The 14,395-nt window shown below is 36.1% G+C and overlaps 1 protein-coding gene across 1 annotated transcript in view; it reads right to left on the bottom strand.

Annotated features, from left to right (window-relative positions):
* Positions 1 to 9,687, bottom strand: part of LOC126480713 (importin subunit alpha-3) — a 101,418-nt gene extending 91,731 nt beyond the window's left edge. The window contains exons 1-3 of the mRNA XM_050103967.1: positions 9,380 to 9,687; positions 3,953 to 4,055; positions 3,500 to 3,695 (exon numbers count right to left, since the gene is read on the bottom strand). Of these exons, the coding sequence (XP_049959924.1) occupies positions 3,500 to 3,695; positions 3,953 to 4,055; positions 9,380 to 9,442 (362 nt within the window). The 5' untranslated portion in view covers positions 9,443 to 9,687. The remainder of the gene's footprint in view (positions 1 to 3,499; positions 3,696 to 3,952; positions 4,056 to 9,379) is intronic.
* Between the last annotated feature and the right edge of the window lie 4,708 nt (positions 9,688 to 14,395).

The raw sequence follows: 14,395 nt of genomic DNA, 5'->3' as shown, positions 1-14,395 counted from the left end.
CAGGGACAACTAGTCCTGTTTAGTGTAGCAATTTGGCCAAAAATTTTCTGTCAGAATTTCACTTTCTTGGATACACCAAGAAGCTAATACATAATCTTTCTTACCTGTTATCCCCATTAGTCCTTTATTTCCACACTGGTAGTCTGAATCTATGGATTTCGCTAGTAATGATGACAACACTGAACATTTGCAAACCGAATCCACCACATAAACAAGCAGCAGTTGGCATTCACCGGTTCGGCTTTATTCTTTTCAGCTTGTATAGCCCCATCCTGTTTTGTCTGTAGGAAAGTTCATTTCAAGATACAACGAGGATTCTCCTGGCAGACATCACGAACACTATGCACACATTCAAAAATCAACTTGTAATTCAATCAGATATCAACTTAGAATGTGTTCAAAAATGTCCAAAAACCAGCAGGAATGTATTTCAAAATCGTATGAATAATCGATAGACCAACATGCGCTGGATGCTAGGTGCTTTGTGAAGCAAGGTTTTTTCCTTAAGAACATAAATTTGCCCCCTCCCCCCCGTAATTGCCACCCGGCTCACAATACCCGGTTTGCCACCCCCTAGATCTGGGCCTGCTGCACACGTGTGAATCTGGCAGCTTTGGCGCACCAATAAAATTTTTCCGGGTACCCCTCATGGCTGGTTGCTGCTACTGCTGCTTACACAGCCAGCAGCCACATTACTGTACCCAGAAGCGGGAGAAAGTATTACTCATACAAGACTCAACTGCACGTGTGCATCAGCCCGCTCGTAATTGCTTAAATGAATCTAAAGTAAACAGTTGTGATGTCACGCTCATCGGAGGCAATTTGTTGTTACAAAGCATTGCATAGCCTTCCTAAAGTCTGACATTTTGCTGTTGGCAGACACGCTGTATTACTTTATATGGCACATTTACTTTGCAATTTAAGTTTTATTTTCATTTTTTTCCTCACGTGCATGTTATAATGCTGCAGTTTTATTCTGCAGTAGCGGGATACAGTAATATCATTTGTTAGATTATCTGTTTTTACCAGTCAAAATTACAAAAATTTAACTAAAAACTAAAACAACGAAAATTTCCCAGAATTCTAAAAATTTCCCAGAATTCTAAAAATTTCCCAGAATTCTAAAAATTTCCCAGAATTCTAAAAATTTCCCAGAATTCTAAAAAATTTCCCAGAATTCTAAAAATTTTCCAGAATTCTAAAAATTTTCCAGAATTCTAAAAATTCCCAGAATTCTAAAAATTTCCCAGAATTCTAAAAAATTCCCGGGTTTTTCCCCGGATGAAAAAATTACCGGGTTCTTCCCGGATGTCCCGGGTCTTATACACCCTGTAGAAGGCCCAGAATCAAAAGAAAACTTAATAAAAGGAGATTTGTGCTAACACTGGATAGGGAAATAACAGGTTGTACAGATCTTTTCATCTTCTCCATTCATTAACTATATAAATACAGTTTAACTAAAATGAGTTATCTACAAAAAATAAACTTGTTCCCTCTAAATAGCTATTTCTCAATAGGATAAGTTTGACTTGCTTGCTGTGGAGGAATAAACTAAAATCAGGATAATTCACATTGCGGCTTAAGTATAAAAGTAATCAAAAGCAATCGTTATCTACTAAATGACTAATATAACGTTTTTCATTCCTGTTCTCCTACTGTATGAAAACCATCTCAATCACTTATCAAGCCACCACATGTGAAAGAAACTGAATTTAAATAGTACAACCACTGAAAATCTGCAAGTTTGTAATTCTCATTACATTGTACAATCACAGAAATTATTTCAAACTTCATACAATTCCTGATACCTTTGTCACACTGGGTTAATTCACTTTTTACAAAATGTTGCATAGCATAACTCAATTTCTGGAAAGAGAACGACTTGTGTATGTGTTATTAGCTAATGAACATCTCATACCAATCAACTACTACAATGACCTCAGTATCCAAAAACTGGGAAGAAATTAGAACTAATTTGTCAGTAAGAGCCTAAAACAAAGGATACACCATTACTTAAATACATTTTGCAGAGCAATGTTGGCAGTTGTTGCCTTGAGGTGTGATGGAAAAACAAATTTATCAATAATGGGGTCGACAGAAGCGTCCGATCCCACACGTCTGCTTTGACCCGTGACGTAAGGGTGTTGTCGCGTGTGACGTCATGACAGCGCGGAGTTTGGTTTGCGAGTGTGGCGTGTTTGTAGATGTCTTAGTGTTGTGGTTTGTTGTGCTCTCTGGTGGTATGTTCAGGGTCTTTCTTTGGGTGGTGTAATGGGCTCAGTTTGCTTTTGCTCATTATCCAGAATTGTTGGAGTGTCGGCTGTGTTTGTAGTGGAATTCGTTTCAGTGAGTTAACGATTTTGTGTTAAGGTTAATTTAATGTTGTTTGCTGTACATTGTGTGGTAATTTTAGTAAAATTAATAGGTTGCTGTTTCTGTTCAGGACTGGATATGACGGATAAAATTAACAGTGCGCAAGTCAAGGGAAGTGTTTGATCCCAATGTGTGGCTGTGTGTGTTGATATTGGTATCGGGAGATGTTTTTGAGCTATATAGGCCAAGGGAAGTGTTTGATCCTAATTTATGGGATCGGGAGCTGCTGTTGAGCTATATAGGTCAAGGGAAGTGTCCAATTCCAGATGATAATTGTGTTCAGTGGTATTTGGGGAGTTTTGTGATGTCTGTTTTTTTCGTCGTTTTGGGTGGTTTTGTATGGAGGTGGGTGTCTAAATTTGTTTATATTTCGTTTGCCCCCACCCAAAAACACCCCATTACCCACACTTGTCCCGTTAGTGTCATTATGCTTTTTGTGGAAAGTGTGTGTGTTTGTTTTTCGATGTATTTTCGATCTCATAATGTGTACATACCGACTTTATATGCGCTATATTGGAATCGTGGTTTATGGTCGTTTCCGCCATATTTGTGACATGGGTCAAAGAAGACGGGCGGGATCGGACGCTTCCATATGTCCCAATAATGGTTATTACCCAAGAGAGCAGCAGACATGATAGCAATGAAATGAAGCAACTGGAATCTTCAAAAGGTACAAAACTACATAATGGAGTGAAGTATTCACAAAATATAAATTGTAGTCCCCAGGTATCTCTCTTAACAGTAATTTTGTAGCAAATACAGGCAATGTTTACCAATCCAGTAACACTGTAGCTACTCTTTTTTTCTTTGCAGCAGATGTACTTAGGATGAAACATTTATTTATGCTCTTTTAAATCTTCAGGATGTTATAAGTTATAAATTAATAGAGTATGATTTTTTTAAATTCTGTTCCTATTCTTGTGTTTTTCAAATTTTACATGTAATGTTAGGAGGAAACAACTCAATACAGCAACTAATTTACAGACGAAAATGGTATTAATAAAATGTATATAACCAAATATTTTAAAAGTCTTCAGACAGTTTATTAGAAGATCAAAGACCTGTACTGGCGACTTTAGAACACTAACCAATAATACTGCCAAACAATCAGGTTTTCACAACTTACTTGTCGTGGCACTCCAGGCATCTCACAAGAATAGGCAAAATTCCACTGTCAATAAGATCATCAATTGGTGGATTGCGATCTGATGATAAAAGCTTACGTGCAGCCTGAACAGCATTTAGCTGTACTGTGGGATTGTCACTTGCTGCATTCTGGACTAACTGTGACAAATTAATTGGTCGTTCAACTTCATCTTCATCTAAAATAAAGAAGTCTATGTATTAATTCAAAGTCACAATATCTCTCTCTCTCTCTCTCTCGCACACGCGCGCGCACACACACACACACACACACACACACACACACACACACACACACACACACACACACAAACTTTACACCTTCCTACCATTCACTTAAACCGAATTTTTGCACCTAATGCTTTAATCTGTGTGCAATGCAATAAATGCAAAATCCTTAAATAATATGAATTCCCTTCTGTTATAAAACACTTACCTGCTGAGTCTGCTATTGGCACATTTCTTCTTTTCTGGAGTGTTTCTTCTCTTTTATTTTTCCTCAGTTCAACTGTCACCTCATTTCTCCTCCTCCGCATTTCCTAAGAAAGATAGTGAAAAATCAAATTAGATCACAACCATTTCTCAGAATTAATCCTTTTTGTTACAGGTTTACAAACGCTCCAAATTCTTTCCATTCTTTCTGTAGTTACCACGATATTAGCAAGTATGGCATTGTTTGAAAACTGTGCCTGTCAAAGCACATAGTTTTCATTACACAGTAGTAATAGTAATAATAATAATAATAATAATAATAATAATAATAATATAACTATACTATACTTTATACTAGTAGTGTCTTGAAAAACTAAAGACATAAATTACATACTATCAGGTGTAGTTGTTCTAAACACCAGCAGGCAGAAACAGTCTACCACGGATGTACGACCATTCAGTATCCCAATCTTGAGTTTAATTATCCACGTAATAGGCACAAAATGTGGAATTTGATAGCTTGGCAATGCACTGCTTTATAATGTGGCGACTACTATACACAACATAATTTAGGACTTTTTTGGGGATGGTGGGTGTGTAAGCACATGTCCACCACTTACCACATTGACTACTGCAGGGTCTTGCCCTGGGGTGTGGTGTGAGGCTTGGACAAACAAGCCTCACCTTCTGAAAGGGCAGGGAGCACATCAGAAACGGCATCGGATAACAATGCCTCTTTAAAGGCTGTATTGCAACAGTACAAGGTCGGTAATGAGCTGAAACAATCTAAACCACACCAAAGTTATCCAGTTTCCATAGATTCCTCTGATCCCAGGAAAGCATGAAGTTATGCTACAAGTATAATTGTTAAATATTAATGTATACAGCTGAAAGTTAAGTGTTTGATGAATCTGTAGTAACATAATACTGTGTCAAAAGGAAGGATGGAATGAAACAGATTTTCATTAAACTTCTTTGTATTTAAAATTTGAAACACTATCTAGGTTCAACAGTAATGATAAGCTTTGTGTGTATATAATTACAGGTCACCTACCAAAAGCAAGCAACAGCTTTTGCCAATTCTAGTAGGCAAGCAATAAAAAAATCACCTAAATTATGTCCAGTCAACAGGTGACTAACAAAGAGATGTCAAGAGGAATATTTTATACGAGCTGTTTACTTTGGCTCATGAAACAATGTTAATGGCTGCTGTCTTGACATCTTTTGGTGCATATACTCACAGTTTTGTTGTTAGCTGGCAGAAAGAAACTTGCTGCAGTGACACAGCAATATGCAGTCTAACATGACATACTGGTTAGGCTGGGAGAGGACAGTTTTGTTTTTAGTTGGCAAAGCCAATAAATATGAATCTAAATAAACCTGGTAGGGGTAACAGACTGATCTGTAGCTCAGCCCATTTAAAGATCAACAACATGTTACTGTTGTCATATTGTTTACAGACTTTATCATTTCCTGCATCACTGGTCAAAGCTGCCTACTTATCGTACATTCCTCTATATCCAAGGGCACACAATAAAACGCAGGAATTAGGTAATGTGTCCTAAAATTAATACACATAATTTTTCCAAAAAATACACACCCAGTCAATTCATGTGTAAACCTAACATATTGTGAATGTTCCTACTGTTATTTACACTGCCTTTGTTTGGGAAAATTTAGTCATAATTAGTTTTTTTTTCACAGATAACAGCTCTGTCTACTGGATTATTCATTACTTCTACATTTACTACATGGATAAAATTATGAAGTCAATCTACTGCTTAAACATGATAGACTGCTTCAAAATATGATACAGTTGATTCCTAAACAAGATACATTAAATTTTATTAATCATGCAATTCCATACACTAAAATGTGTATTTCTTCCTACTGTTGACAATAATGCACATTGCACGAATACAGACTTCGCTGTTGGCATTAGTGCACCAAAGAATACAGACACTGCAGATTTTGAAGTTTAAAGTGCTTGGCACATTTTATTTAAATACAGTTCATGGTTTAATGACATTACTCTCTTGTCCTGCTACTTTAATCATTTCTGTGCTACTGTAAAAGAAAGACCTTTCCTTTTGCCTCCGGTTGGGCACCTTAGTCATTTAGATCCCAAAGTAATTGAGAAAGTGAAGTACAACAGCTGCAATTATGTAACAGTCACAATACATAACTGATTAGTTGCAACCTTTGGGTAAGTTCCTTAAACCGTTCAAGAACACTGAATACTGTGTTGATTCAGTGGCAAACAAGAATTTGCCAGATGCTTTCAAGCCTAAAAACAAATTTCGGGCTTCAAGAACACCACACTCCATCCTACGATAGATCACAGTATGCCGTTCAACTTGATCCCAAAGAGTTCACAGGTGTGTAAAAAAATTTTATTTTATATATATATATATATATATATATATATTTTTTTTTTTTTTTTTTTTTTTTTTTTTTTTTTTTTTTTTTTTTTGAATGAACCCATGTATGTCACTGGTGATAGTCTTGAGCTGTGTCACATTTCTGAAGACTGCATTTTGCCTTGCTGTGAAGGAAGTGAACTTCAAGCTGATTCTAAAGGTAGAAATGCAAATTTATTTACAGCAGTGAATCTTCATAAAGTTTTTATGAAGTGACACCTCCATAAAATTAAAAAACAAAATTGTGACCAAGCAGTCACACCCATTGCCTCAGGTAATGATCTCATCCAAATATAGCAAACTCACTTGTGAAAAAGAAAAGTCACCAAACAAAAAATGAGTAGGATGGTCAAAACAATAAGAGCCAGAGAGCTATTACTGATCAAAGCTATGGCAGTTGCATAAGTCAGGCCCGGAAAATAAGGCCGACATATCTCTTTGAAGAGTGAAGACAGTCTGGATAATGTTAGTGCTTTAGCAGGACCCACAACATCCTATTGTAATCACTAACCAGCACATGTAAGTGGAGGAGTTAACACTTTGGATAAATCTGAAAGTGGAAAGAGGAATTCATACAGCTGCATATGACTGCATGACACAGAAAGTAGTCTAAAATAACCAAATTATGTCTTTCCTTATGTTGCCTCCAGGATGGGAAATGTCAGATGAGTAATCTGCTTTGTGCTTAATGGTTTTATTGATGTTCATGGAAAGAAAGAAAAAGCTAATCTCTTTTATGTAGCTCTTCTTTTTATAATAGTTTCACATTGCAGGTAGGCCTAGTAATTTTAAAACAGCCCCCTACCAAAGCTGGTTGACTGTAATATCATTAAAAACAAGAAATAAATTTTTGCAGTTCACTGGTGTAAGCTTCATATTATAAATATCCCCAGAAAAAATACCAGTTATACATATGTCACATTTTTTGTTTCTCTTGTCTAATTTTTAAGACCTCACCAATCTGTCTTGTGTATACAAAATCTCATGTACTCGATATTTTGGAGCAACCATACCATATTTAAGATTTTCAGTCCAAAATACATAGTTTTCCTACTCTATACTTGTAACTTTAAAAGAATTAAATACACTCATTTTAAAGGGGATTCTCCTTAACAGGTATTTTGTTGAAAGAAACAGTACAAACAAATCCTGTGCTTGTGTCTAATATTTAGGTCACCTCCCCCAGTATACTTGACATGTCAAAGTGAATATACAAAGTTGTAGGTAAGGTAAGCTTACCTAGGTAAGGTATATTTTGTTCTTTAAGTCTATTCAGACCACAGATATAGCTGCACTGCTAATTCTTCTCTTTATAAGGTTTACAATAAAGTACGGCAATACATGAAAGTAAAGACTTTAACTATCACACTAATTAGGTGTAGCCCTTTTAGAGGTGGTGTGCTGCTTCTTTTAACTCAAGTAGGCCTACATGTTTATATAGTCAGTCAAGAGGGACTGACAATTCAACAGTGAATGAACATTGAGGTAGCTTTTTCTTCCCCATACCCTTCTTTCCCCCCTTTAAAAGCATCACCAAAGGGAAACATTGTGCCACACGAATCATGGTAGAACACTGTTTAAAGCACTAACCAATGCTGAAAACATTCAAAGTAACAAAATGCCCAATATTTTAACACTTGAGACATCTATACCAAACAATCAAAGAATTACACACCTATCTGCTCAATGAGCCCATTTACAAAAGCTCAGATGTATTTTAAACTAATCAAAGTGTCAACAGTATTTTTCCAATGAAACAAACCATATTTTCAACAGAAAAAAATGGCCTGACAGGGAGTGATCAGGGTTTGACTTAATATCTATAATATTCGTGACAGTCTGAAAATATTTTTGCTTTGTACATGCCACAAATGATTTGTTTCAATGGACTGCCTTGAAACCTATCCCATTGCTGTTTAATTAAATATTGGTAAAACAAAAATATTAATGGAGCACACACTATCAGCACAAATGTTTACTGATATATTCCTGTATATGAATAACATGTCTTCACTTTATGGACTAGCACACTGCAAGGAAATTAGGCCTACCCATGAAACTGCTACACAAAATTTAGATCTTAACTCCATATAACGACATCTGAACAATTTTGCACACACAATATGGATAGAGTATGCAGTATCCACTTTAAAAATGAAATACCAATTTTAAACATTTCTGATTTAAGTATATCTAATAATAATGGTTAAACAATTCATGACACCTATTTATGCAGAGATTTCATTCCTAACTATAAAGAACTGAAAATGTTCAACTATGAAATTAAGAGGTTATCAGGATGTAGCCATCCTGTCACAATAGTTAACACCATAACACTCAACTGCATTCGAAAATACAGTATCGCCTTACTTGGTTTTGGGCTTCCTACTGTTACTGTTCATATGCCACTGGAATTTTTCCATTTTTCTGCCGTATGGGGCTACCCCAAAACTACTGGATACGTAAACTATACCTTCTTGAGAAAAACGAAGTTGTTTCCCCAAGATCAGTCCATTTACGTCATAACAACTCCATTATTTATATTACACTGCAAAACTGGGAATGAAATATGGGGGCTTTAGTGACTCAGTGGCATTAATAGTTTAGGTATTTGTGACTTCACTGTCTTCGAAAATAAGAAACATAGTAGCAGCCACTATTAGGTTTCCATTCGCACATGACGCTACACTATCCCACGATCAGCTGACACTGACTTTTCCATGGCATTCATACAAATCGCTATCAACTGTTACAAACGTGTAGATTATATTGCCGAGTTGCAAAGACTAGAACGATATCCAGTCGTATAAAATATTCTGCATATGTGAACAGAAGTAAACCACAATTATTACAAAACTTTTACAATATATTCTACATTCTAAGGTACACAGTTGCACGAGTTCTACTGTGTAGACGTTGGGTTGTCTCCATATTTTCGTCCCACTTGCGAGCCACATACGGGGTATTACAAGTGAAACACTACGAAAACGCAACTAATTTTAGATACTTACATCCTGATCCTTGCCTTTGTTCTTAAAAACTTGCATTCGATTTTTAACTGAATCAGACGCCATTTTTAACCAAATTCGATAGCCAATCCTGCCTCTGTTCAAAATGCCGGTGTCTCACTAGAGAAAAACTTCAATGACGTCACACTGGCTGACATGAATAAACACCCTATCTTCAAAAGTCACCATACTCCCCCATATTCACACGCATGTCATTAGAGCCAACCCTTACTATAGTGGTTACGACAATCTGAACAAAATAGGACAGCAAAGAATTTTTCATGTGGTTCTGATCGAAGAAGTCAGTAATCGAAACAGACACGTCAAAGATGGTCATTCATACACGACAGCTCTCGAATATGATTATATTATTGGTCGGCCTAGAGGGAAGTGAAATGTACAGCGGCATAAGCCGAATTCACAAATTTTTTTTACCTTTATCAGTTTCCTTAAAAAAGCGTAACTTTATTACACGTTCAAATTCTGCTGAAATAAATTACATGTCTCAACATAAAGGGGTAGGATTGTGGACTATCTAAGAAACACACTTTATTTGGCATTAGCCATCATATGTTAAAACAGGCAATTTTAAATGTCAATTTCTACACCACATTTAATAGTTCACCATCCAATTGCAAAAAAATTAGCTTTCAAACTGTCAAATTGATGTAGTACAATTGAACCGTTGAGCAACACTATACACACTGCTATGTTACACAAATCTGAAGTTTTTGCATGCACTTTAACATTTTGAGGAATACACAATAGTGAATTTTTATTTCCTTCTTAGTTTAATTTTTACAGCAAGTGGTAGGTTTGACCAATACAAAGGGATGAGGAGATTTACCACGCACATTGAAACCCGTTAATACTATAAGCACACGTTTCAAATAACAATTTATGATAGTGCTTCTCGAACGTATCATCAAGTAACTCTTTCATAGAAGATAGTAGCTTGTTATTGTGTAGGTACATGATGAAAGCCCCCCTCCCCCCTGGATATGGTAGGGCTAAAATTCATTAAAAAATGAAACAGCTATAAAGGCCCGTCCACACGCAACGATCTGTCTGCGCAAATGTTTGCGCACATCACATCTGCGCAGACAGATCGTTGCGTGTGGACAGATGATTTGCACCAACCTGAGGTGTGTGCAAACCTGGAAGTTGGAGTTGGAGGTTTGAGCGAAACCTCTCAAATCTGTGGGTTCAAACCACATCTGCGCAGACAAGTTGGAGCGTGTGGACAGGAGATCGCCGCAAATCTGGCGCGAAACAGCTGTTTGCTCAGTCTAGTGTTTGTATTTGTGCGCACAGGGCATTAAAATGGCTGATAGTCGTCAGTGTTCTGGAGAGTTTGTAAATGAATTGCGGGCAGTTGACGCCTCGGAAAAAAAAAATCGTTGCGAACTGTTTACCGAAAAAGCGTTATCCAAAGTTCAGAAATCTAGAAGATCTGGTGTAGTAGTAGATCAAGTATACCAGCCACCGTTATGGTATTTTGATCTGCTTGGCTTTCTTAGCGATCAAGAAGCGCCAAGGCCAAGTAAGAGTACAATTGAAGATTAAATTAGAGTGTCAATGTGCGAGGTATGGAACACGAGGTAATGTAAAACAATATATTTCACATACGTTTATCAAAGTTTATTCAAAAGAATATATTTGTGTGAAAACATAATAGAAAATTAACTGCTGTTATAAAAAGAACTCATCCTCCAAGACAGCGTAAATAGTTTCACATGTGTTGGGTATTATTTCACTCAACGCTTGTTTCGATATTGCAGTTGAAAATTCCAAATCCTGGCAGCTCCTTCCTGTTGCTAGGAATCTTAATGTTACCACCAGCCGTTCATGAGGAGAAATTGCCTTTCTCATATTTTTTCTCATAATATGAGGGTTACAAGCTTTAAGAGATAATTATAACTATCGACATCCATCCGCAAATAATTTCGCCAGTCGTTAGGTTCGCCCTGCAACTTACGTGAGAAAACTACTTTCGCTTTAGCAGCCACTGTCTACACCCTTTTTACCGCTTTCTCTGTTTACTGCGGTTGGTGTGAATATTTTTTGCAACACAAGTTGCGAACACAAACCACAACAGAACTTTCTCCATTTCTATATTTCAAAATAACTTAATTAAATTTTTGACGTTTACGGAGAGTGTAGTCGCTTGTCACTGATATTTCTTTTCTGCACCGACAGATGGCGGGCGAGTAGTAGATTGGGGTGTGTGTCGTGTGAACACACCACATTTGCAGCGATCTATTGCATGTACAGACATCTGCACCGATGTCTGCACAGACAGATCGTTGCGTGTGGACCGGGCTTAACGACGGAATCAAAGACTGACCATAAGCGTCGGCAAAGATATTAATTATGAATGTGCTGTAGTGCGTGAACAAATGACCATAAAACATCATTCATTTTTTTGTACATGATTTTGTTTCACTCTCTCCTATGTAGAAGTCTGGTTAAGATGTATTGCTCAGAGTATGACAGGCTACGAGTGTTTTGTATTATATGTGTTTCAGACTAAGAGAAATATTAATAACAGTTATAAGTATTATTATTAAAATTAAATAGAACCAAGTTAAGAAGAATTCCTACATATTTTACATCATCTTGAGAGGCACTGGTGTTCCATGGAGTTGGCTGCCTGCATATACAATTGAAATGGAGGAAAAGAAGCCCACGGCCATATTTTCGTAAAATTAAGAGAAGGAGAAGCCCTCAAAAGACGACAAATAAAATTAAAATATATATAGTGATGGAAACAGAAAAAGAAATGACGCAAGATAAAGTGAATTAACAATAGCACAATTTCGTACATGCAGAACATTTCATAACAATATGCTGTACTAATATTCTCTTTACATTGCAAGTAAAAGGAAAATTACCAATCAAATTTCCTTCATTCTTTCCTTTAATTATATTTTTTATTATTATAATACATTATATAGCTACATACCTGTGTGTTTAAAATTACTTTGGATCTTGCACAGTCTTGTAAATTCTACATCTAGGTTATTTCTGTTTCTAATTTCACAGGAATTGATAGCTGCTCTATAAGGTAGTGCTCCTTAAAGAAAACACGTTTTAATATAAAGGGAAGGTACAGTGAAGATGTTTAGATCTTTACAATGCTCTTGACAAGATCCTCGACTTGTAATTCCTGTAATTGTTCTTGCAGATTTCTTCTGTCACATGAACACTGTTTCAGCACCAGAGGAGTCTGCCCACAGTCTTTGAAACAAAGCATAGTAAAAAGATAGTAGCTGTCATTTGCTAGCTAAAGTTTTTAATTTGTTTAATAAAAAGATTATTTTAGATAGTTTGGTACATATCTACTCAGTGGGGCTTTTGCTATTCATTTTTGGATCCAGGTGGATTCCAATTTTGAATTTACATTTGAATGGTCTAACAGAGTCAGACGCATTAACTTTTTCATTTAGTTTGTGCAGGAAGAAATACACAGTTGGAGTCTTGCTATTGTTTAGGAAAAGCTTGTTATTATAGAGCCATATGGCAGATTTGTCAAGTTTTGCTTCTGTTTTTTTCTTCAGCTCCTTCAAGCTGTTATTCACAAAAATAAGTTTAGTGTCATCAGCTTATATTACGGACTTATGAGGCAAAAAAGCAGGCATATCATTCATGTACACAAGGAAAAAGAAGGAAGAAGCCTTGTGGTATATCTGTAACAATCAGTACTTTGTACTTTTCCACTGTCAACCAACAAACTATAAATCGTTCATCTTCAGTCAAACGAACTCAAAGTTTACTCATTTAATCACAGCACTGAGCAGCTCCCACAACAATAGTTTATAGGATGCAGATGCAAATAACCAATCTGAAATAGGCTGCTGAAAAGCATGAATGAAAGAATATAGTGGTGACAGAAGTGTGTAGTTTATTTAATTATGGACCCACTCTCTGTTAAAATAACCAACAATAAAATGTGAATTACAATTACCAAGTAACAGTAGCAACCAGCATGAGATAATTACTCAATTTTTTTCTTGTAACCATAACTTAACATCACATTTGAATCATTGAAATACATATCCACATAATGTAGCTCTCTTCTGCAATATAGGCAAAAGAAAACATGTCATAATAGACCACAGCACCAGAGAAATTTATAAAAACATCTACAATGAAAACTGGTAGAATGTCAGAAGGTATTTCGAAAACCATTTTTTCAGCTTCAGTAAGATCATGGATTCCAATGGTACAAATTACTTCAAGATAAGAAGCCATCGTTCTTGTATTCTAAGTCTTATACACTGTTGCTGAAGAATTGAATGTTAAATCGGAAGCTAAATACTAAAGAAATAATTCCTTTATGGAGATTCAGCAAACATAAAAATTAATCATTAAATATGGGCTTGGTTCACATACCAATGCAGCAAATACGTGATTTATAACAACCAGTCAATGATTGGAACAGTAGAATAAAATGGGTTATGGTCCATTCATAAATATCTCATAGGTCCACCATGATGTCAATGCCAGTTTCCCATCCAAAAAGTGCAGTATTGCCATATTTTTGTGCTGGAAGAAATATCTCAGTTCTACTATGTTAAACTGCGGGTGATGAAAGACACTTAATATCTAATTTAAGAAAATAACCAATTCCCAAAACAGCAGAGCTGTTGAGGAATTCAAATTTAGGTTCTGTTGTGTCAAGAGAAAATGACAATGGGTATTCTAGATCGGGCTCAAATCATGGTGTAAGTCTGTCTATCACAGTGGGTAGATTCTACTTCTCTCCCTTCCCTTCCTCTGGGGCATAAGTCTTCAGCATGTTTCAAGATATACAGAATGATTATATTTAAAGTTAAAGTTAAACTTTCAAACTGCTGTAGAAATAACACCACAGGTCAGAATGACGTCAAATTGCAGCGGAATGTCATTGGAGGAGGGTGAAAAGGATGGCAGAAGAAAAATAAATAATTTCAATAGATGCCGCTGTAAACATTATAATTTAATAGTGGTCAACTACAAATGACAAATGAATCATAC

This window comes from Schistocerca serialis, chromosome 5 (genome assembly GCF_023864345.2).
Source record: "Schistocerca serialis cubense isolate TAMUIC-IGC-003099 chromosome 5, iqSchSeri2.2, whole genome shotgun sequence".
In the NCBI taxonomy this organism is placed as follows: Eukaryota; Metazoa; Arthropoda; class Insecta; order Orthoptera; family Acrididae; genus Schistocerca; species Schistocerca serialis.
The sequence above is the reverse complement of the archived record's forward strand: the minus strand, read 5'-3'. Positions and strand labels throughout refer to the sequence as shown.